Genomic DNA, 25,287 nt, shown 5'->3' on the forward strand with positions numbered 1-25,287 from the left:
AAGTGTGAACGTTAAAAAATAAAAGACTTTTGACAGGTTCAGGCGCAAATATGCTCTGTAGCGGCACATCTTTTTGCACATGATTGCTGCCCTTAGGCTGCCTTCAAAGTGCCACTTGTAACTGTATAGTAAGGGCTCATTCACATAAGTGTATTTGTGCAGCACATTTTGCGCACAATTTCTGCATCTGTAATATGCAGTGAATAGAAGCCACTGATTTCAATAGGTTCGTTCACATGAGTGCAATTTTTCACATGATGTGCAATAGCATGAAAAATACGGGGCATGACGTATTGTGGTGCGTATTACTCACCACAATAGGTCATTGAAGTGAATGGGCGGCCGCAAATACGCAGTAAGTATGCAGGAAACCTGCACATTCAATGCATATTTGTGTATCATTTCCATGAGCCCCCTTTTTTTTTTCAATACGCAGCGTATTTGCTTGTTTAAAAATGCTGGCATAAGCGATTCTTTGTCATGCAAATATGCAGAATATTTTTGCAACCAACATACGCTTACGCCTGTGTGAACCAGCCCTAATAGTGACCCCCATAGTGGCCCCAGTAGTAACAGTGACGCCCTTAGTGGCTCCAGCAGTAATAGTGGCCCCCATAGTGGTCCTAGTGATGCTATAACCCCCTATTGGCCTCTGGTCGGGCAGAATCAGGCACCCTACTCACCCTGTCTGCAGCACCAGTTTGGCGGCAGTCGCTGCTGAGTCTGTGACCTCTCACCTCGGTGCAGACGTCATCGGTCAGACTCTGCACTGCGCTGCCGGACCGGATCTGCAGGCGGTGTGAGTGGAATTCTTTTAAAGGGGTTATCCAGGCAGCGCCCGCTAGGATACACCAGGGTCAGAGCGAAAGTCACAGCTCCGACTTCTGTGTAGCGGACGGCGCTCGGAATTGAAATAATTGAAATCAATGGGAGCTGCACTTGTAATTGCAGGCTGGGGTCCCATTAATTTTAATGAGAGCTCTGTCTGAAATTATGAGCGCCAGCCGCTACACAGAAGTCGGTGCAGCAGCTTCCATTCCAACTCTGGTGTATCCTGATGGACACTGGTTTAATGCACATAAAATGAGGCAGCCCTGTGTTTGACATATGTGGGGTGTACTGTGCTCACATAGTCCATATCAGCAGTACATATAGTATGTAACAAACCCAGAGAGTATGTACTGGGCCCAGATAGTATTTGCAGACCCCATATACTATATGGTGTGCAGATAGCACATACTGTGCCCTTGTGGTACGAGGACATAGAAAAAGTAATATTTTAACAATTGCTATTGCTTTCTGTTATCAGCCAGAAAACAAAAGTATATTATAGGCCTTTCTGCTATTTCTAAACGTTTCTATGGACATAGGATGTAGCTACAGCCCTTGGTTACATTGTCTTTCTGTTTCTTTGTTTAAGGTGTTAACCAAAAGTCATGAAGATGTGAGTAAAGCTCTGGAGAAACAGGACAAAACCTGAAAGTGAGAGATCTCATTGTCACACAATTAAACAGAGAAAGACGGATTTGCCTGTGGCCGAGCACTTCTTTAGTCATGGACACGACTTAGAAGATATGAAAGTTATAATACTGAAGGCAGTTTCAAGTCACAAAGCCATAGAAGAATTTGCGAATAGAAATTTATAACAACTTTTGACCCTTTCAATAGAGGGTTAAATTCTTCACAAAGATTCATTTGTGAGTGGGAAGTATGAGAAATCTGTAGCACAGATAACTCTGCTGGCCTGGTGACCCCCTAACAGTAATTCAGGGACCATAAAACCTTCACTCCCTTATCAGTGTCAATTTAAAAAGTTTTGTGTTTCTGTTGCATTATTCCTTTAAAGGGGTTGTCTCGCGAAAGCAAGTGGGGTTATACACTTCTGTATGGCCATATTAATGCACTTTGTAATATACATCGTGCATTAAATATGAGCCAAACAGAAGTTATTCACTTACCTTCCCTGCGCTGGCGTCCCCGTCTCCATGGCTCCGTCTAACTTCAGCGTCTAATCGCCCGATTAGACGCGCTTGCGCAGAAGGGTCTTCTGCCTTCGGGTCTGTCCAGCAGCAGCGGCGTTCTGGCTCCGCCCCCTTGTACATGTCATCGCGTAGCTCCGCCCCGTCACGTGTGCCGATTCTAGCCTCCTGATTGGCTGGAATCAGCACACGTGACGGGGCGGAACTATGCGATGATGCGTAGAAGGGGGCGGGGCCAGAACGCCGCTCGTGCCAGACCGAGCCGAAGGCAGAAGACCCTTCTGCGCAAGCGCATCTAATCGGGCGATTAGACGCTGAAGTTAGACGGAGCCATGGAGATGGGGACGCCAGCGCAGGGAAGGTAAGTAAATAACTTCTGTATGGCTCATATTTAATGCACGATGTATATTACAAAGTGCATTAATATGGCCATACAGAAGTGTATAACCCCACTTGCTTTCGTGAGACAACCCCTTTAAGTGCAAGTTATTCACATCCATGTCTGTGCCTTGTCATAAGTATGTGTGTACAAATATGCATACCTCTTCGGATCTATTTCATTTAAGCCTGAAGAAGAGCCCTTTGTTGGTTCAGAAGCTCATGTTATCATCATGTATTTTTGTTAGCCATTAAAAGGTATCATATCTACAAGATTACTTGCTTTCTCTTAGTGGGAGCAATCACAAAGGTACTTTTACACGCAAAAGACTGAATGATTGAAAGATTTACTGATCTATTTCCATAAAGTGTTAATGGCTTTAATGGCCATTAACACTTTATCATCATTTGCATGTAAAAGGACCTCCAGGAGTTGTTTGCTGAGCCCATTGTGTGTTTAAACACACACCTAGCTGCAAACAGCTGACAACACATTTCATTGATCTCCTCCTGGCTGGTGTAAACATGCCACGGGGAGAACATCCTGCAGGCTTTTGAAAGATGAGCAAAATGCATTCTAATGGAACGTATTTGCTGAGTCTTTCAGCGACTGAACGATGGTTCTTAAGTGAACCAAAGTCCATTGCTCAAACAAAAACTGCATGATGCCCACATTTACATGTAACGATTATCGCTCATTTTTGGCCATTTGGATGAATTTTGAGCGATAATCGTTGCATGTAAAAGGGCCTTAAGCCAGCCTGCTTAGTATAAAGTTGTGTGAACATCTTTGTCTAGCGGCTCAGAGTCCCTCTAGTCTGTGTGCACACAAATAATCTTCCTGAAGAGAGATCCTGGAGTGTCCTGCCTCATCTCATCCTACACCAAGACAGTACGTAAACTACCCAGTTAATGTTCTTCATTGCCCGACATTACATGCTGAACATTCAGAGTACTATACTGTGCCCACACTGTGGCAGGTGTGCAGCTAAGGGCTCTGATGGTGCATGTACCCTGTTTGCGGTGGGTTTAAGGTGGTGCCAACAAGCCTCTCTGCCTTTGGCCAGGGTATTGTGATACGAGGCTAGGGCAGCAAACTGGTTCTTTGCCACAGGTAAGCTAAAGCCTAGCTATGGCTCTGTGGTACAGTGCCCGCATACGGCCATGCAGTACCCTCATAGTCCAGTGAGTGCTATCTAATGCCCACATACTTCCATATGATGCCTAGAGACTGCCAGTAGTTGCCCACATACAGCCATCCAGTGCCTATATAGTGCCATGTTACACGTCATGTTCAGCTTTGCTCTGTAAGGACCTAACAGACGCCTCCGGTGGCCGCAGCGTCCGGCTCATCAGCGAACGCTCACCATTCCATCATTTTGTTTTACAGCATTTTATTGGAAACATGTTAAAGGAAATTGAGCAGCGGAAGCAGGAATATATTACAGTCCTCACTCTCCCACCACAGAACATGTCACACGCGTGTGCGTCCCCAGTGGGGGGTCCCTTATTATTGCACGCAGCGACAGACCACATGACAGGGTCTGCGGCTTTATGTCCATCATACAGACCGTCCGTCCGGTTACTTCTCCTGTGCAATGAGGCTGCGGCTGATACAGTGGAACACGAGCCCCGAGAGGATGACCAAGGGGGCCCCAGCCACAGCGAAGAAGAATGACCACCCATAGTAGGCGTGGAGGTGGGCGTCCGGTGGGCACTTATCGCCTCTTTCTAGTAAGATGTATTTATCCAGGTCAGCGGCAAACTCCTTCCAGAGCGCGAAGAGGGCGATGAGGAGGGCGAGCAGCACCCCTGCAAGGAGGAGGCAAGGCGTCAATAAGTGCATTAGAGTGCATTGTGGGAGGAACTGTGCTGCTCCAGTCACATCCAGAGCTGCATTTACACTGACATAGTTACACAGGATGGATAAAAAACTTTACAAGCCACTTTTATAGCATAGAAAACAATTAAACACATATTTTCTCTATAATCTGCTAACTTTTCTGCCACTTTTGAAAAGCGGTGAATAAAGTGGGCGGGGTTACCAGAGGATGCGGGGTCAGCATCTTTGGATAGACATAAGGCTCCTTTACACAGGCAGATTTGCGCACGTTTTTGTGTGCACAGAATTTGTACGCCCAATAGGCAGAGAATAGAACTGATTACAATGGGTTTGTACATATTTCCGTATTTTGGGTACAAGAAAAAAAATATACAGTAGGCTCTATTTTTGTTCGCATTTGCACACCCAAGGTCCCAGTAGATGCCTATGTGGGGTGTGAAAATGCGCACGCAATACGCTAGGAGAATGCTGCGTAATTCTGATGGAAATTGAACACATTCGGAACTTACTAGACTAAATTAGCCACTTAAATCGGGGCGTGTTTGTCTGCCGTGCGCAAATGAACTTGCACTGCGAGCGCAAAAACTACAGCAAAAAACGACAGGGCACAGAAAGCTTCTTTATAGCGCAAAATTTGTGCTAAGGTGCGCGCAAGAACGCATACGTGAAGCCGCTCAAAGTGCTCACATTTCTAACAAAGGTTTTTCCAACGTGAACCTCTTACGGTGTGAACGAGCAGCTGTGTATGTCACATTCTAAGACCTGCACACCCCCCGCTGCTCCAGGCCGCCCACCGATCTCCGTTTACATGGCTACAGGGATGACATGCCATACTGACACATGATCCGTCACATGCCGCACATACTGTCTGGACTGTCAGCGCTGGGGGGGGCTATTATATGATGCTCAGCCTGGAAAGCTACTTCATAGCAGCAATACGTCCCACAATGCCGTGCAAAAGTTTTAGGCAGGCGGGGAATCATTGCTGCAAATAAATAGAAGTGCTGAGAGTTTATTCTTGTCAATAAAAAAAGCGTAAAGTGACTGAACAAAAGAGACATAAAAATAACAGCAAAACATCATCAGTTCTTCTAGGTACACTTGCACACAGTTTTTGCAGTAACTCGGCAGGGATGTTGTTCCAGACATCTTGGAGAACTGAGCACAGATCTTCTGTAGATGTCACTCGCTCCAATACTTCTGTCTCTTTATGTAACCCCAGACAGATTGGATGATGTCAGATCAGGGCTCTGAGGGGCCAAATCATCACTTCCAGGACTCCTTGTTCTTCTTTATGCTGAAGATAGTTCTTAGTGACATTGTCTGGGTATTTGGGGTTGTTGATCTGCTGCAGAACGGCATCCTGATGGTATTACATGATGGATAATTATCTGCCTGTATTTCTCAGCATTGAGGACATCAATAATCCTGATCAAATCCCAAATTCCATGTGCTGAAATGCAGCCCCAAACTTGTAAGGAGCCTCCATTATGCTTCACTGCTGCCTACAGACACTCATTATTGTACCGCCCTCCACCATGCTTCAATGCTGCCTGCAGACACTCATTATTGTACTGCTCTCCACCGTGCTTCAATGCTGCCTGCAGACACTCATTATTGTACCGCTCTCCCCCATGCTTCACTGCTGCCTGCAGACACTCCTTATTGTACTGCTCTCCACCATGCTTTACTGCTGCCTGCAGATAATCACTATTATACTGCTCTCCACCATGCTTCAATGCTGCCTGCAGACACTCATTATCGTACCGCTCTCCACCATGCTTCACTACTGCCTGCAGACACTCATTGTACCGCTCTCCACCATGCTTCAATGCTGCCTGCAGACACTCATTATTGTACTGCTCTCCACCGTGCTTCAATGCTGCCTGCAGACACTCATTATTGTACCGCTCTCCCCCATGCTTCACTGCTGCCTGCAGACACTCCTTATTGTACTGCTCTCCACCATGCTTTACTGCTGCCTGCAGATAATCACTATTATACTGCTCTCCACCATGCTTCAATGCTGCCTGCAGACACTCATTATCGTACCGCTCTCCACCATGCTTCACTACTGCCTGCAGACACTCATTGTACCGCTCTCCACCATGCTTCAATGCTGCCTGCAGACACTCATTATTGTACTGCTCTCCACCGTGCTTCAATGCTGCCTGCAGACACTCATTATTGTACCGCTCTCCCCCATGCTTTACTGCTGCCTGCAGACACTCCTTATTGTACTGCTCTCCACCATGCTTTACTGCTGCCTGCAGATACTCACTATTATACTGCTCTCCACCATGCTTCAATGCTGCCTGCAGACACTCATTATTGTACCACTCTCCCCCATGCTTCAAGGCTGCCTGCAGACACTCATTATTATACTGCTCTCCACCGTGCTTCAATGCTGCCTGCAGACACTCATTATTGTACCGCTCTCCCCCATGCTTTACTGCTGCCTGCAGACACTCTTTATTGTACTGCTCTCCACCATGCTTTACTGCTGCCTGCAGATACTCACTATTATACTGCTCTCCACCATGCTTAAATGCTGCCTGCAGACACTCATTATTGTACCACTCTCCACCATGCTTCACTACTGCCTGCAGACACTCATTATTGTACCGCTCTCCACCATGCTTCAATGCTGCCTGCAGACACTCATTATTGTACTGCTCTCCACCGTGCTTCAATGCTGCCTGCAGACACTCATTATTGTACCGCTCTCCCCCATGCTTCCCTGCTGCCTGCAGACACTACTTATTGTACTGCTCTCAACCATGCTTTACTGCTGCCTGCAGATACTCACTATTATACTGCTCTCCACCATGCTTCAATGCTGCCTGCAGACACTCATTATTGTACCACTCTCCCCCATGCTTCACTGCTGCCTGCAGACACTCATTATTGTACTGCTCTCCACCGTGCTTCAATGCTGCCTGCAGACACTCATTATTGTACTGCTCTCCACCGTGCTTCAATGCTGCCTGCAGACACTCATTATTGTACCGCTCTCCCCCATGCTTCACTGCTGCCTGCAGACACTCATTATTGTACTGCTCTCCCCCATGCTTCAATGCTGCCTGCAGACACTCCTTATTGTACTGCTCTCCACCATGCTTTACTGCTGCCTGCAGATACTCACTATTATACTGCTCTCCACCATGCTTAAATGCTGCCTGCAGACACTCATTATTGTACCGCTCTCCCCCATGCTTCACTGCTGCCTGCAGACATTTATTATTGTACCGCTCTCCAGTTCTTTACAAAACATAGGGCCTTCTGTCACAGCCAAATATTGGACACCGTAACTCATCAGTCCAGAACATTTGCTCCCCTTTTTTGAAAAAAAAAGCATCACTGCACCCCAGTTCCTATGCTTTTGTGCATAGTTGAGTTGCTTGGCCTTGTTTCACGTCGAACGTATGGTGTTTTGGCCACAATTGTTCCATGAAGACCACTTCTCGCCAGACTTCTTACAACAGTAGATGGATGTACCTACTGGGTTCCACTGGTTTTTGCCAGTTGTGAGCTGAAGGCACTGCTGGACATCTTCTGATTTTGAAGGGAAGCAAGTAGGACGTGCCTTATCTGCTACACTAAGTTTCCTTGGCCGACCGCTGCGTCTACGGTCCACTACGTTGCCTGTTTCTTTGTGCTTCTTCTAAAGAACTTGAACAGCACATCTTGTAGCCCCAGTCTGCTGTGTAATCTTTGCCAGGGAGAGACCTTGCTGATGCAGTATAACTACCTTGTGTCTTGTTGTTGTGCTCAGTGTTGCCGAGGTGTATGACCTGTGACATGATACTGTCTTCCACAACCTCACCTTTGTGGAAGTGTTTGGCTGCTCTTCACCCAGTTTAAGCCTCTTATACAGCTGTTTATGTTTCAGTAAATGACTGTGTCATCCTACATATGAAGACGATGATCATTATCACCTGTTTGGTATAATTGGCTAATTGTACAACTGACTATAATCCTACAAAATCCCTGACCAGTACAAGAGTCCCTAGAAGAACTGATGTTGTTGTGAAGATAAAGGGAGTCACACCAGATATTGATGTAATTTACATTTCTCTTTTGTTCAGTCACTTTGCATTTTACTAATTGACAAAAATAAACTATTTACACTTCTATTTATGAAAGCATTCTTACTTTGCAGCATAAGGGCTCCATTACAGGGGGGCTGCGATTATCGGTTGGCCGAAAATCACATGAATGAGAGGCAGCCATCTCCCGTTTATGCGCCTGTTCAGACGGCCTGGGTGCGTCGAGTATACGCTACACCCAGAATACGGTCAGGCGGGGGAAGAGAGTTTAGCTTTGCTAAACTTCATCCCCATTCCCTACCCCTCTCCGCCCCTTGCCGGTTGTCAGCAAAGGGAGAGGGCGGGATGGGACAGGAGCTAGTGTGCTAATATCCTACCCTATCCCGCCCCCTCCCTTTGCCAACAGCCGACAAGGGGTGGGAAGGGGGAGGGAATTTAGTAGAGACGCTGCTAAATTCCCTCCCACATCCCTTTTTCGGCAGCAACCATAGGCTCCCATAGGAGTCTATGGGACCGGTCAGTGTATTCCGCCCGAAAAGATAGGTCCAGAAGTATCTTTTCCAGCTGGCATAAAAACAGGCGGCTGGAATGCATACCGCCAAAAATGGTGGCATACTAAATATGTTTTGTAGCCCATGTTTTCTAAGGGCTCTTACCCACTTGGGTTTTTTAACGCAATTGTCAATGGGACTTTCTAATGTTAAAAATGCATCGCACAAAAATCACAAAGCACAAACTTGCGATGCGTTTCTTTTTAACATTAAAAAGTCCCATTGACAATCTCGTTAAAAAAAATGATATCGCAGCGTTAAAAAAAACGCAAGTGGGTAAGAGCCCTTATGGTGCCTCCTTTTTTATCGCATCGCACGTACCTGCGATTTTCGTGCTAAGCTATACATTTTTAACATTACAAACCCCTACTAACTTTCTAATGATAAAATAAAGTAATTTTATCGAGCGAGAAAATCGCGTGCAGCAACGACGCAATGCGCCATTTTTCAGAACGCTACAAAATCGTGTGTATAAAGCTGCGATATCGCTGTCGCCCGTGTAGAAGAGGCCTGATTACCACACCTGCCTAAGGATTCATTCACATGCGGCGGTTCGGTTTCAATAAAAACTGCTCCACAAAGTCTATTTGCAAAACTGCGAGTTTTTGTCACATTTTACTACAGACTTTGTAAATACACACGTGGGTTCACCAATGTACTTTTAGGTGCATTTTGTATTGCAACCAAACTCCTTCATGTGAATGAAGCCTAAAACCTTTACGCAGTATTGTATAGTGAGCCCCCCAAAATCACAGCAGTGCAGGATTTGTCACCCTTCATCACCTGTACATCCCCCGCAGGACAGACACATCGCAGTTACATTACTGTCCCTTTAATAGACCGAGCGCCTAGGAAATGAAAAGCTTCCGGTAGTCCTTGTCCGAAGTGATGAACCTTCTCCAGGTATTGGAAAACCATCAAATGTGCAGCGTCCTAATGAATTACCGGCCCCTTAACACAGGAGGAGATGATTTTATTTGGCAGCGTGCTGCTGGACGGGGGCCAGACACCATCACTTTCCTGATTTTCCGCTCAGCGGACAAAATGTTTGTTTACAAAGAAGTAGAGGACGAATGTGACTTTGCCAGAGCAGAGATGGAGGGTGCACAAACTTTATGTAGCTTCTGCATTAACCTGACATGATACTCGTAAGACATCAAGACCACCATGTTACTAAGGTGTATAAGAATGCATTCCAGAGCAGCACATTACAGGTTAAATTTACATGTACCACAGAATAAATGCAAAAAGCCAGTGCTTAATTTATCCTGTACTTATTCTGAGTTACATCCAGTATTATACTCCAGAGCTGAACTCACTATTCTGCTGGTGTAGTCACTGTGTACATACATTACTTATCCTGTACTGATCCTGAGTTACATCCTGTATTATACTCCAGAGCTGCACTCACTATTCTGCTGGTGGAGTCACTGTGTACATACATTACTTATCCTGTACTGATCCGGAGTTACATCCTGTATTATACTCCAGAGCTGAACTCACTATTCTGCTGGTGGAGTCACTGTGTACATACATTACTTATCCTGCACTGATCCTGAGTTACACCCTATATTATACTCCAGAGCTGCACTCACTATTCTGCTATTGGAGTCACTGTATACATACATTGCTCTGTGGCTAAGGCCGAATGCACACAGACAGATTTAAATTGCGGAATCCGGAGAGCGGGTGACTGTCTCCGGATTCCACAGCAAGTACCGCCCATAGCATGCAATGCAAAAGTGATTCTTCATGCACACGAGTGGAAACCAATTGCGGTTTCCGCTCGCAGGTGAAAAATCGCAGCATGCTCTATCTTCCTGCGATGTCCGCACCGACGGCTTTCATCAAAGTCAATGGAAGCTGTCTGACCCACGGTCCATCTGTAATGGCCACGGATTCAGCAGGAAAAGCAGGAGTGTCTGTACTGTGCATCTTCGATGGCGAGCCATGCGGATCATCCGCAGTACAGATGAAGATCAAGAAAAGCAGGTATGCGCGGACTCCACTGCTGGATTCTGCTCTGCTGTCTGCAGGCAGCCTACACATCCCAGTCTGCAGAATGATACATTGTAGCAACTAGCAGAGAGATTTGTGCAGCAGCAGCTGTTGTGTTTCGCTCACAGAGCATTGTCTACACTGGATGAATTGTAACAAACCCTCAGCTACAAAGTACCGTTGATGCAAGCAAATAATCACTCATCTACATGATCTCATTGAAACAGCGTGTTATTACATGCGCCTTGTGAGTGTACAGAACTCACGTGTCATTCTCAGCCCTGTAAATATGGCCTAAAACCCCCTTCACTGGGGTGTATGCGTTTTTGCGCAGCCTCAGCACAACATATTTGGGCTATGTACAAGGCTTTTTTGCGCACATATCGGCGTATTTTACTGTCGTTTTTGCGTTCACAAGGCATGTTCATTTGTGCGAGGCAGACGAAAACACCCCATATTTGAATAGTTATTTAATCTAAAAGGTTCCCGATGAGTTTGCCTTTTCATGGAATTGCACATCCTATTACAAATTGCGTACACCCCAATAGACTTCTATGGGGACATTTGTTGCACAAATGCGCAGAACGATGGAACAGGTCCACTTTTTTTGCGCATGCAAAATTGGAAAGTGAGAATGAGCCCCTTGAAATGAATGTGTTTACAGGGTTTGACATTGATTTGCAGGAATGCTGCCATCCAACAGGTGGCGCTGCAGAGGTATTGTTCCATTTTCCTTATTTGCATATGTTTCCCAGAGGAGCATGGTTGACCTTATAAGACTCCTCACTCGCCTCCTAAGTGCTTTCCTTAAGGAGAGACGACATCCCTCCCCAACCTCCATCGCAGGCCTCTCACCAGCCAAGCCGGGATCCTACTGCACACTGATGAGGGGCAAACACCCGGAACAGCTGTCTGTGTATGGATTCTGGCTTGGTTTTTAACTCCCAATCATTGTTTTAAAGACTTGTTTAAAGGGTCTAACATGGATTTGCAGGAATGCTGCCCTCCACCAGGTGGCGCTGTAGGTATTGTTCCATCTCCCTTATTTTCAAGTATACGGCACGCAGAGAATAGTGCACAGTGATGTAAATGTGTACATCCTCATGAACGTGTTTTGAGCACACATAAGACCTGCTCTATTTTCCTACATATTTGCGCACAAAGGGGCCCATAGAAGTCTTTGGGAAGTGCGCAAATGCACAATATGCTGTGCAATTCCGTGAAGAAAAAAAGAACATATCTGGACCGCATTTAGCTTCTAGTGCAGAGTGCAGTAATATGCGTCAATACATGTGAAAAAGTGCAGCGTTCAAGGCGAAAATGTGTCGCCCTTAGGTGAGTGTTTTTGTGCATACGCTCGTGTGAAGGGGAGCCTAAGGGTGGCATCAGGCGATTGTATGTATAAATACGCTCACCCCTGTGCAATGGATTTGCACAGTGAACGAAGTTGATTTGTGCGCGTGTCAGTGCATAGTACGGTACTTTTTACGCATGCAGGGCTTGTTCACATGTGCGCACAAACCATCCCCACCCTGATTTAAAAGGCTGGTGAGCCTAATGTTCTCTTTTCACAGAATTGTGCAGCGTATTGCGCACTTGCTTATATATTGAGTACGCACCTCACATAGACTTCTATGGGACCCTCGGAGCGCAAATACGCAGGGAAATAGAGTAGGGAATGAGAACCAACCCATTTAAGCCAATGGCTTCTATTTTCTGTGATTTGCGCATGCAATTTTTGTGTGCACAAAAAGACATGCAAATACGTCCCCCTCCCTGTGTACATGTGTGCGTATGTCTCCATGTTAGGATACACGTGTGTGAATGTGTCCGTGTATCTGCACAGTCGGGTACGGCAGTATGTCTGCTGGATGCCGGAGTAATAGACATTCTTGGCTTCACGTGTCAGACTAATCCTCGGTTTCGCTCTAGGAATGTTCGCTCCCTTCAGATGTGAGCTTTGGCGTGCGTGGCATCAGGGCCTCTAATTACCTGACTTGGCATCTTACCAGCAGTGATGAGGAATCCGCCTCCCACTCTGTAGAGCCCGGCCGCCGCAAAGGGCACTGCGCAGACCAGCAGGAGCCCCCCCACCACACTGGCAGCAACAGCGAGGACAATAAACGCCGTCCAGAAGCCTCTGTACACTGCAACGAAAAACAGCACTGCTTAATGGCTGGGAAACCCATATGAGGGCCGACTATATATATTATACATACTACATGTTACAGTACATGCAGGAGGGCAGGAAATGCTATGGAAATGTCCATGGCAGTTATATCAGTACTGGAGCGTTATAAGAGTAGCAGCTGATATCAGTCACATATGATGTAAATGTCTCTGGAGGTTATATTAGTACTGGAGTGTTATAAGAGGAGCAGTTGATATCACACATATCATGTAAATGTTTCTGGAGGTCATAGTAGTACTGAAGTATTATAAGACGAGTGGCTGATATTGGTCACATATGTGATGTCTCTGGAGGTTATATCAGTACAGGGGTGTTATAAGAGAAGCAGCTCATATCAGTCACATATATGATGTCTCTGGAGGTTATATCAGTACAGGGGTGTTATAAGAGAAGCAGCTCATATCAGTCACATATATGATGTCTCTGTAGGTTATATCAGTGCTGGAGGGTTACAAGAGAAGCAGCTGATATCAGTCACATATATCATGTCTCTGGAGGTTATTTCAGTGTTGGAGCGTTATAATCTCCAGAGACATTTTCATCATATATGTGACTGATATCAGCAGCTCCTCATATATCAGTGCTGGAGTGCTGATATGAGTCACATATGATGCAAATGTCTCTGGAGGTTATATTAGTACTGGAGTATTATAAGAGGAGCAGTTGATATCCCACATATCATGTAAATGTTACTGGAGGTCATAGTAGCACTGAAGTATTATAAGAGGAGTAGCTGATATTGGTCACATATCTCTGGAGGTTATATAAGTGCTGGAGCGTTATAAGAGAAGCAGCTGATATGAGTCACATATATGATGTCTCTGGAGGTTATATCAGTGTTGGGGTGTTATGAGAGTAGCAGCTGATATCAGCTCTAGGAATAATGTTTATGGAGGATTTTGTGATGTTTCAGGTGACATTGTTTCTCTTCCTGTCCTGGATGCGACATTATGTGGCCGGTCGCACATCCACTACAGTCGGGGCCTCATTTATAATCTGGAGGTGACCCCTCCCCCCAATTGATAATTAATTGAGCTTGTGTTAATATAAGCAGTAAGGACCCCAGTGATTATAGGGGATCTCCGCCATCTGCATTACAATAATTATCGCCATGTTCTGCACTTAATTGGCTCATTAGACGATTAACGGACAAAGAAAGCTCATTTATTCCCTATGAGGAGATGAGGGGTCAAAGGGAGTCAGTGATGCAGCAGATATAAGGGTGGGGGAGGGGAGCAGAGTGCCGCAGAAAAGACATTCAGGGGTTCTCCGGAACTAAATGCAGAAAATGAGGGGAAAGGAAAACTATGAGACTATGGCCAGATTTACACGAGCGTAAGCGTATTTGCGCATGTTTTTGTGAAATGGGCGTTGCATATTTGCACGTGCATCGGCGCATTTTACTGTACTTTTTATGCGTGCAAAAAAACACGCAGCGATTCTCCCGGCCACTAAAATGGCCAATTAGTTTAATGAGTTCAAGGCGTGTTCTTTTCCTGCGTAGACATGCAGGAAAGTAGAACATGCTGCGTTTTTTTAATGTGATCAAAATGCACACGCAAAATCCATGCACGTGAACGCATCCACGGAAGTCAATGGGTTCTATTTTCTGTGTATTGCGCGCAAAATATTAATGCGCAAATACGCACAAATACGTCTGTGGGACACAGGTCTAAAGAGGAGCTTCACCTACACAGAACTATCAAAGGGTATTTCAACTTATCGAGAGGATACGCCATGACAGCCTGATGGATGAGGGTCCGACCTCTGGAAGCTGTACTCATCTCCTCCTCTTGTGATCACTATACCATGGATCACGATGGGGATAAATTAATTATAGGTGGGCGGGGCATAGTGCACATACTGAGATAACGCATATCAACATTCATGCAATATGGACATCATACTTTGATTCACAGGTGTCAATATTTTCCCCCCATGCGCCATCCTGCAAATTTTAAAAGAAGTCTAGGGTGATTCAAAAATTATAGTGCAATAAGTAAAGCCGATTCCCCCATACATGAAGTGAGGTACAGGAGCCAGAATGACATGAAAAGATAGAACTAGTCAAGTGTTTAACCCTTTCATGCCCAGGGATTACATTTACATCCGGGGCGAGCAAGGTTTGTATAGGGTGGGATCGGCAGCTGATCTCACGCCATACACAGCAGATGCCATCTGTCTTTGATAGCTGACACCTGCCCACAACAATTGCGATCAGTGTGAACGCTGATCGTGGCTTTGAGTGCCCCAATCAAGGTTTGGGGGTCTTGGGCAGTCCCCCTTCCCTCCCATGTTAAGATTGCAAGGTGCCATTCGGCATTCATGGCAGCCTGGGGCCTTTTGAAAGCCTCTGGGGCTGCTATGACAAATTGCCTGTCCAGGTGTGCCTGTGGTGTGACTTTATAGACTGCCTGGCAGACCGCAGTATAATGTAATATGATGGTATTACATTATACTATATGAGCGATTAAGCGGTCACACGTTCAACTCCCCCATTAAGAATGAAAAAATGTAAAAATGTAAAAAGATAATAAAAGTAAAAAAAAAACCCTTTTCCATATTTATAATAAAAAAAAATCAAAAGAAAAAAACATTTGATATAGCTGCGTGCATGAAAATCTGGAGATCTGCACGGTATGGCGAGGTGGAGAGTGTGGGATGCTATACACACATACAATGGTCAGACCGTATAGTGGCTGAATCAGTATGATTGCCGGGGGCAGTTGATGGCGGCTGGCAGGATGGAGCGAAGCATACTAGGGAGGAGTTTGTGGTCAACAGTGTTAAATACTGTGGAGGGATCGAAGAGGATCAGTAGGGAGTAATCACTTCTCAACTGGGCCATCAGGAGGTTGTTTGACACTTTAGTCAGGGCAGAAACCGGACTTAAGGCTGCATTCAAACAAACCTATATCGGCTCGGTTTTCGCGCTGAGCCGATATACGTCGACCTCATCTGCAGGGGGGGGGGAGGATGGAAGAGCCAGGAGCAGGAACTGAGCTATCGCCCCCTCTCTGTCTCCTCTCCGCCCCTCTGCACTATTTGCAATGGCAAGAGGTGGGACGGGGGCGGGGCTAATTCTCGGAACTTAGCCCTGCCCCCGTCCCGCCTCCTTTCATTGCAAATTGTGCAGAGGGGCAGAGAGGAGGCAGAGAGGGGGCGGGAGCTCAGTTCCTGCTCCTGGCTCTTCCATTCCCCCCCCCCCCCTGCAGATGAGGACAACGTATATCGGCTCGGCGTGAAAACCGAGCCGATATACGTTCGTGGGAATGCACCCTTAGGGGGTCAAGAAGAGAGTTTTCTGATAGATAGCTTATAGGGTGGGAGTAAACTAGGCGTTCCAGTAGTTTGGAGATGAAGGGAGGTTTGAGATGGGTCGGTAGTTAGCAGCATGGGATGAGTCAAGAGTTGGTTTCTTTGGCAGCTTGGACATGATAGCGTGTTTGAATGAATAGGAAAAGATGCCAGAGGTCAGAGAGAGGTTGAATATAGTGGTGAGATGGGAGATGACCACCGAGGAGAGGGGCCGGAGGAGGTGTGAGGGGAGAGGGACGCTTGCGCAGGTGGTGGAGTGAGCAGAGGAAAGCAATCTGGAAACTTCTTCCTCTGTCGTTGGTCTGTCGTGTGCAAGAGCTAGATACAGTACTGAAGAGACTGGGGTCAGGACTAGTCTGGGATTGGGAGGTTGAGGGTGACTTACCTGCTGTGGGGTCATACGATGGATGTGGGACGGGTCCAGGCGCTATTGGCATGGGGAACAGATACCCTTCGATGCAGTGTTTTGGGTGTGCTTGACTGGCTGAAGAGAGAAGTTTAGAAAGTTTGTGTTATGCAAAATGACTGATTATACAGACGGGAGATTAATGATATAATAAGTCCACCACTGATGGTGTGATAATATATAGCCCATGGCAGACCGTGAATATAGTAATTACCCAACAGACATCATGGTTATTCCTAAATACCAGGGATTGTATTATTAACCCACCCAAATTGTAAGCCAACTAGAGTGCAGGTACACCAATGTGGGAGGGGAGTCCTCGCCTGGCTACATGCTCCCAGAACCACCTAGGCAATCATCCCAAGGGTGCGTTCATACTCGGCATATATGCTGCAGGTTTTCTACAACAGAAAATCCGCACCAGATTTAGTTCAGCTCGGATTCTTCCAGTGATGAGGTAGACGTGTGATATATCAAACCGGGGGAGAATTTTACCAGAAACACAACGGTGTCCTTCATTGTAACATTACTTTATTCATTCTCATGTTAGGGCTTCTTTCCCACGAGCATATATCGGCCACCGTTTTCATGGTCGGCCGATATACGCTACCATCTGTGGAGTTAAAACTCATGAACGGGCGCACAAATCTAACGTTTGTGTGCCCGTTCACATGGCATGGGCCCCAGTGCATATACACCGAGGTCACCATGTCTTCGGTCTTTTCACCTTCCTCTCCCTCACCGGCTCACCTCTACTCTCCTTCCTGCTCGCTCTTTGCAATGGAGTTTAGCCACGCTGCTAAACTCCCTCCCACCGCCAGCCGCTCCCATGGGATCCCATAGGAGCCCATGTAGCGGCCTACGTATTCCGGCCCAAAAGATATCTCCAGGACTATCTTTTGGGCCCGACGAAAAAACGCCCAGTGGTATATTGGCCCGACCGGGCGCTGGAATGCGGCCATGTGATCTGATGCATTGGAATCCAATGCATCAAATTACAGCGTATATCGGCCGACCGTGAAAACGGCGGGCCGATATACGCTCGTGGGAAAGAAGCCTAACACAGTGATTTTCAAATGTATTGCTTCTTCCCACAGGCGATTTTGCGCACATTTTTGCTTGCACAAACTGCGGAGGATAGACACCATTAATTTCAGTGGGTTCCCTCACATTCTGTGTTTTTGTGCTCAATTTTCGCATGTGTGAAAATATGCATGATATGTTCTATTTTTGTACACATTTGTGCACCCAAGGCAGCATAGGAATGAGAACCCTGTCCACACGAAATTACACACTGAACTGCGCGATTTCGGGGTGTTAATCGATAATACCGTGGGACTAATTAGGCTGCCCAGCCAGTTCATAGCGCAATTACCGCAAGCATATCTGGACATAATTCATCTGCAGGAGTCCTTATGGCCCTTTTACACGGTACAATTGAAATCATTTAAAAAAACAAAAATGCTGGATTGTTCGAATTTGAACAAATTATTCAGCGTAAACTCGTCCGACGATCGACCGCTGAACGATACTCGGCTCACTTAGCATTCACTTTATGCAGCATAGAAATCATTGTTGGCTCATTCGCTAATCATTCGGTTTAAGCAGCAATCGTTAGTCGTTCTCATCCAGCAGAGCGAACTGAACGATCCTGTTAGAAAGAGAACAAGCAACATTTTATCTTTGTAATTAAACCGACGGCCCGAGCAAATGAGCAGACTGCGCCATTGTTTGCTTGTTCGCTTGGGCGAACGATTTCTTGCTCATGTGAAAGTATCCTTAAGGGCAATGTGCAGAACATGTTGAGATCGTCCTTACATCAGGTGAACGGATACAGTTATGTTACAATGAAGCGCACCATGTTTTTCTGGTTACATTCCCTGCCAGTTCCATATATCACACACCAACCTTACCGTTGTAGAAATTAGAGTTGAATCCAAGATGGTGGCATTCAAAATGGCTGTCATGTTGGTGACATGGCCTAACAGTTTTCCCCTTCCCCTAGAGCGTGTCTATACCATTGGATCACCATATGTGAGTTCTCATTCTATATGGGTCCACGCTTTTGAGATACCCTGTACAGTATGTGGATGTGCTCCAGGCAGGGGTGCATGTATCATAGAGGCAGATCACCGGGGTGTTATGGGGCCCATGTAGACATGGGGCCCCAACTCTGATTACAGCATCCCTTTTGTTACCGGGTAGCAAGAACGTATATAGGACCAGGACTGTCCTCCAAAGAGGATCGGCAATGTTGGCAAACAAGGAGATGGAGTATTGGCCCAAGGGTCATCCGACAGGGTATGGAATTGGAAACAAACACTGGGCGTTGCTCTCCTGGATGGGTGGCAAAACCAGACACCATAATGGAGGGCCCATTTAAGTTTTTGCTTTGGGGCCCCTATGTCTTCTATGTACGCCATTGGCTCCAGGGCTTTACAATGTTGCTCTACTAGAGTTTACGGCTATTTCTAAGGACTCCGGGCTACCAGGAACATTATTAGATCCGCACATTAACTGTTACCAGGAGGGGGCGCTGGTGACAAGGTGCAAGGAGTGACTTTTGGAAGGTGAAAGGACGGGGCTGACATCCCCTACAGAACTTTACTTACTGTACCAGAAGTTCCAGATGGTCTCCTGGAAATCTTCTCCATTGAACCAACATCTCCAGAAGAACCCCTCATGGTGGAAATAGAGGGGTGCAGCGGGGGAGGGGGGGATCTCCGTGCTGTTCTGTAAACACAGATGAGGGTGCAGTCAGACAACGCTCAGGGGTCACAATACCTGCTGGAGGAACTCCAAATTCTTTTCAAAGCTGGTCACCTCTTACCACTAATAGCCCGCAGGGTGGCTTCAGACGAGCGTGTGCACAAATATGTTCGCCTCAGTGCAATGCATTTGTGCGGTGAACGAGGTTGATTTGCACATGTGTCTGTGCATAGCACTGTATGCTTTTGCATACACAGAGCATGTTTGTATGTGTGCGCAACACCCGCCTGCCCTGATCTACAAAGCTGTTTAGTCTAATGAGATCCAAATGTGTTCTCTTTTTCATAGAATTGCGCAGCATATTGCACATTTGCGCACCGCCCTTAGACGTCTTTGGGGACTACTTTTTGTGCATGCACAAAATGTGCGCAAAGATATTGTTATTGAGGACGTTCCCACTGGGTTCTTTTCTCTGCGTATTGTGTGCGCTAATTCCCTGTTTGCAATCCGCGGCACAAATGTGTTTTCCTGAGAATAGAACCCATTGATTTTAATGGGGTCATACTTATTTGCTTTTTTTGTGCACACACAGAAAAAAATAGGACTTGCTCTATTTTTGTGTGCATTTTTGCACCAAGGGTCCCCATAGAAGTCACATCTGGACCTCATTAGACTAAATAGTATTTTTCACTACGGCGGGGGGGGGGGGGGGGGGGAAGCCATGTGAACAAAAAGTGCAGTAAAATGTACCAATACGTGCACAAAATCGCCCCTAGCTGCAGATTGCAGAAATATGCCACACTTGTGAAGGGTTCCTTATTAGAGATGAGCGAACCTACTCGTTTCAAGTAATTACCTGATCGAGCACCACGATTTCCGAGTACTTCCGTACTCGGGTGAAAAGATTCGGGGGAGCGCCGGGAGGCGGGGGGCAGCAGCGGGGAACAGGGGGGAGTCCTCTCTCTCTCCCTCTCCCCCCCCACTCCCCGCTGCAACCCCCCACTCACCCACGGCGCCCCCCGTATCTTTTCGCCCGAGTACGGAAGTACTCGAAAATCATGGTGCTTGGGCAAAAAAGGGACGTGGCCGAGTAGGTTCGCTCATCTCTATTCCTTATAGTTAATGGGGTCCATATGGCGCCGTTCGGGTCCAGCACACGGCAGATCCTGCAGTTCCGATATTTTCACTGTTCTCCAAAAAGAGGGCTTCTTCAACAACCGTATTCGTGTGCATTCTTGTGCGTGTAAAATATACATAACATGCGCAGAGGACAGCTCTTTACGTGCGTCCAAAAATCAAGCAAAAATTGCGACCATCGGAAGCCTAGGATTGCAATGGATTTATTCAGATGAGCAATTTTTGGCCGCCTAAAAAATTTCAGCTGCAAAAATAGCAAAGGGGCGACCTTTTGGGACACCGATTTATATGCTCCATCCAAAGATAGGTTTTGCCCTGTCTTTTGCCGAGATACACTGGAGGCTCCCACAGACTCCCATGGGAACTGAAAAACAAGGGAGGCGGAGGGAGTTATGCTGCGTCCAATGCTGGGAAATGAAGACAGCTGGCTTTATTTAGGTATTTGTAGTCATTTTGAGGATTTCTGATGACCGAGGGATTTCTATGCTGCAGCTGCCTGTTAAGATTTGTGACTTGATCGTGGTTATTCTTCATTCATGCAATTTTTCAGTGCGTATGGCCTAATATATAAACGCAGACGGTCATGTGAAAGAGGCCTAAATGTGCCTACTGAATACTGTATGTTATAGATTATACGCTGTATTCCTCAGGGTTTCTTCACATGAACACATGTGCAATTGTGCACGCTTCAGCGCAACATATATGCGCTATAAACAAGGTAGATTTGCGCGTGTATCGGCACATCTCACTGAACGTTTTGGACATGCCCCCACTGTGATGTAAACAGCTATTTAGCTTAATGAGGTGTGTTATTTTGCCATGGGGTTGTGCAGCGTATTGCACATTAATACGCATATTGAGTGCACATTTGTGCACTTCTATAGAAGTCTATGGGTATCTTAAATGCGCACAAAATGAGATTATGCTGCATTTTTTTTGGCACACACAATGCGCGCACAAAAGACTGTGAAAGCAAACCCATTGAAATGAATGGGTTCTATTCTCTGCGTGTTGCCCACACAAATACATGTGAAAATACGTCCATTTGAAGGAGCCCTTATGTTATAAGTTGTATCGCGAGCGTAATACATGGCATATAGTATGTAACATGATGCCTGCCTTTTTTGCCTGTTCAATGTGTAGTGTTGTATATTGCATGCTGTGTGCTGAGCACTGAATATTATATGAGGCCCCATTCACAACTGGGCTCTGGGTGATTTCCATGGTCCGTTCAAACCTTACAGCCAAACAACAAAAATACCAGATCCAGTATCTGCCAGAGCCGAACAGCGCCCAATGACTATAATGGGGTCCGTTTAGGAGTCCCACCAACGCCTCACCACATGAGATAGTACAGCATTATATCATCCAGGATCTTCTGCTGGATCTGAGCTGGAGCCTCCAAAAGGAACCTCCAACGCAGATGTGAGGGCGCCCTACATGTTATATGCTGTGTGTTGTTTGTTACATGTTGTGTATAGAGGGGTGTATACTTCATGTTGGATACGGTGTATGTTGAGCTTTGTAAATGACATGTTATATGTTCAGTGTTGAAGATTATTTGTTGTATGATGTATGCTATGTGTTATTTGTTCTATGTTGCGTGTTGCAAATTCCATGATATATATGACATGTTGTGCCATCTGTTCTATCCTGTGCTGTATATTGCATGTGGTATAAGTTATATATTATGTGTTGTGTATTACTGTTATATGTTGTGTGTTTGTTAGCTGTTGTGTATAGAATGTTGTATTGAGCTTTGTACATTATATGTTGGATATTGTAAATTATTTGTTGTATGTTCTATGCTGCGTGTTATGTTATGGATTACAGTATATGTTGTGTGTCATCGGCTCTATCATGTATGTTGTATATTACATGTTATTACATGTTATGTTGTGTGTAGCAGTGACAGCTGAGTTTATCCTCTGCTCGGCCATCTGACCGCACTCAGGGGCCACTTTGGGTGAAATCCCTGGCACCAGCGTTCACATTCTGGCATCAGGGTAGCAGCTAATAGCGGGTTACTACATGAGTCATCAGGACAACAACCCCCATTATGTCGCCCCCTCTCAGCTGTTTATACCCTGCGGACAGGGGAGCTCCTGACTCTACAACCAGACTGCAGAATAATCCTGGCTGCCGGCCGTCAGCACACGTCCCTCCATCATCTGACACCTGGGGCTCACTCACACCAGCGTATGCGCATTGGTTGTGCAGTGTTTTTACTGCGTGTGAATATGCATATTTGCCGTGTATTTAACGCATATGCGGGTCTTTTGCACAAGTATTGCCTGTGTTTATACTGTGTATTTTACGTAGGCAAAGAAAACACAAACAGGGCCAAAGGATGTTAAATTCTCGTCCTCCGGTCTCCAGCACCTGCGGAAAATACTTAGCGAATACACATGTAACATGCATATTAACTGTGTATTCACACACCCATAGACTAGACTCGGCGTATTACGCACCAATATACGGCATGCTACAACTATTGTCACACTTGTAAAATATGCATGTTTACATACCTCAATGCAGCGAAAACATGTTCGTGTGAGAGAGCCCTAGGTTGGGTTAAACGTGGCGTGGAATTGCTGCAGAATATCCATGCAGACGGTCCGCACAGACATTTTGCGACATTTACAGCTAAGCGGACAGGAGTTTGAAAATCTCGTCCACAAGCTGCGGGAACCCGTGCGGAAATTGACATACAGTGCGAAATTTAATTCCGCTGCATGTCAATTTTTTTACCGTTTCTGCTGCGGAGTTCACCTCTTCTCAATGAGGGGGTGAAATCCTAACAGGAATACGTGATAAAACTTTCTTCAAAACCCGCACCAAATGGTACGAGTTTGGAGGCAGGCTGATCTACAGCAGAACGTCCACAGCGGGCATTCCAGTGCAAATCAGCCCCCATGTGCTCCCCGTCTTAGACATACATCATCTTTCTATCTTTCTTGGCACTTCTGAAAACTGTCTACAAAAAGCTGCGTGGCTAAGGGATTATCATTAATATCATGCGCCCCTCTCTTTTTTGCAACAGTTTGGTGAAAAATGTGCTAGCCGTAAAGTGGCGTGGAAGAAGAAACTAATATGTCTAGTGAGCTGCGCCAAATTTATGACTCCATAGAGGAAATTTACTAAGACCGTCATTTCCAACTCCAGGCTTAGTATAATTTCCTGTGGCGCACAATGCCTGCAACACATGAAGAGGCGCAGGATTCTTCATGTATTAGACGCATCTCGGTACCTTCATGAGCCTAGACCAAAATGTACGCCAGATCCGATCTGGTGTAGGTTTCTGGCATAAATGTTAAAGAAATCTGTCAGTCCAAGGGGTTACACCCCCTCCTGAAAGCCATGCCCCTTTACAAGAAATTGGCGAGGCCAGAGCCCAAACAAAAAAAAGTCACAAATTTTGTTGCAGCTGTCCCTTGTGGCATACTATAATTTTTTAACACCAGAATTCTGGCATAGAACCCTTAATAATTCCCCCCTCCAGTGTATGCCTTTTGATTAATCATGCTGTCGCCTTGCTTTAAATGATCCTCTATAACCGGTCATGTGATGGAGAAAATGTTAAAAAATATTATTAAAATGTTATCAAAGGATTGTAGCTGGATCGGTCACCTTGGCGGCACTGACACTTAAGGAAATATTGATGATTGAGGTGCTGGTCCAAACCTATAGTACACCCTTCTAGAGGGGTCCTCTGGTCTGACCTGCCAATACCTCACAATAATAAGGGTCACATTTTGACACTAGTTGGACCCCAGCTCCAAACCCAAACAAGAAAAAATGGCATCCAGATGATCTCTAAATATGGCACCCGTTTTGGTAGCGGCTCCAGATGATCAAGATTGTATAAATTGTATCAGAACTTGTTCCACCCACAATCGCTCGATGCCGCTACATTGTTACCTGCGCTAGAGATGAGGGCTCGTCGCTCAACCAACAGTTCTCCGTCGCCAGCAGCCAGTAGTCCGTAGCGAATGCAGCAAGTAACAAGAGGACCCCAGCGCCTCCAAGTAAACCAGCGAAGAGAGAAAGGATTCCGACCTTCATCCTGACCACCTCTGCTCCAACTGTGAACACAAAGCTGAAGGGACAGAGAGCAGCACTGGGGCGCAGGGTGGAGGGCGACAGGGCGGTGGTGATACCCAGGGAAGCTATTTTAGGCTGGAACGTTACATCCCTTAATGACTGGTGTGCTTTACACTCTGAAGGTCCTATTTAAAGCCAGTGATCCCACAAAACAGTTGTGGCCTGGAACAGATTCATAGCTGTCTGAAGGAGGAGAAAAGAGAGCGCAGAGCAGCCCAAAACTAGTCCAAAGACTACAAGTAAAACTGCTGGCGAACATGAGCCGGAGAAGTCCCAGCCGAGAGGAAAAACAAAGAAGAGAGAGACAAAGAATAAAGACCAGGGCAAGAATCACAGAGAATCATTATTAGTATGATTATCCATGAAGTACCTGGACCAAGAAAAAACAAAAGGATCTGCTGCTTCTTATCCAGAAATACTGCTCATATGTACAAGAATACGACTACTATAATACTGCCTCCTATGTACAAGAATATAATTACTATAATACTGCTTCATATGTACAAGAATTTAACTACTATAATACTGCCCCCTATGTACAAAAATATAACTACAATTCCCCGGCCCTATTTGCTATAGCCATTGAAGCATTGGCGATCCGCCTGAGATGTACCCCCAGCGTGA

At 46.0% G+C, this 25,287-nt stretch overlaps 1 protein-coding gene across 1 annotated transcript; it reads right to left on the minus strand.

Annotated features, from left to right (window-relative positions):
* Positions 1-3,734: 3,734 nt before the first annotated feature.
* LOC136580687 (transmembrane protein 182-like) lies at positions 3,735-24,685 on the minus strand. The gene is made up of 5 exons (XM_066581471.1): positions 24,481-24,685; positions 19,326-19,446; positions 16,693-16,791; positions 12,808-12,945; positions 3,735-4,169 (listed from the first exon to the last, which is right to left on the minus strand). The coding sequence occupies exons 1-5, from the start codon at positions 24,622-24,624 to the stop codon at positions 3,940-3,942; spliced, it is 732 nt and encodes a 243-aa protein (XP_066437568.1). The 5' UTR covers positions 24,625-24,685; the 3' UTR covers positions 3,735-3,939.
* Between the last annotated feature and the right edge of the window lie 602 nt (positions 24,686-25,287).

Source organism: Eleutherodactylus coqui, chromosome 10, assembly GCF_035609145.1.
Source record: "Eleutherodactylus coqui strain aEleCoq1 chromosome 10, aEleCoq1.hap1, whole genome shotgun sequence".
NCBI classification, from domain to species: domain Eukaryota; kingdom Metazoa; phylum Chordata; class Amphibia; order Anura; family Eleutherodactylidae; genus Eleutherodactylus; species Eleutherodactylus coqui.

Excerpts from the sequence above, each read along its gene's own strand:
- LOC136580687 (XM_066581471.1), bottom strand. The coding sequence starts at position 24,624 with ATGAAGGTCGGAATCCTTTCTCTCTTCGCTGGTTTACTTGGAGGCGCT. Across the intron at positions 16,792-19,325 it reads CATCTGGAACTTCTGGTACA|CCAGTCAAGCACACCCAAAA; the intron begins GTAAGTAAAGTT and ends TTCTCTCTTCAG. Across the intron at positions 4,170-12,807 it reads CGGATTCCTCATCACTGCTG|GGGTGCTGCTCGCCCTCCTC; the intron begins GTAAGATGCCAA and ends TCCTCCTTGCAG.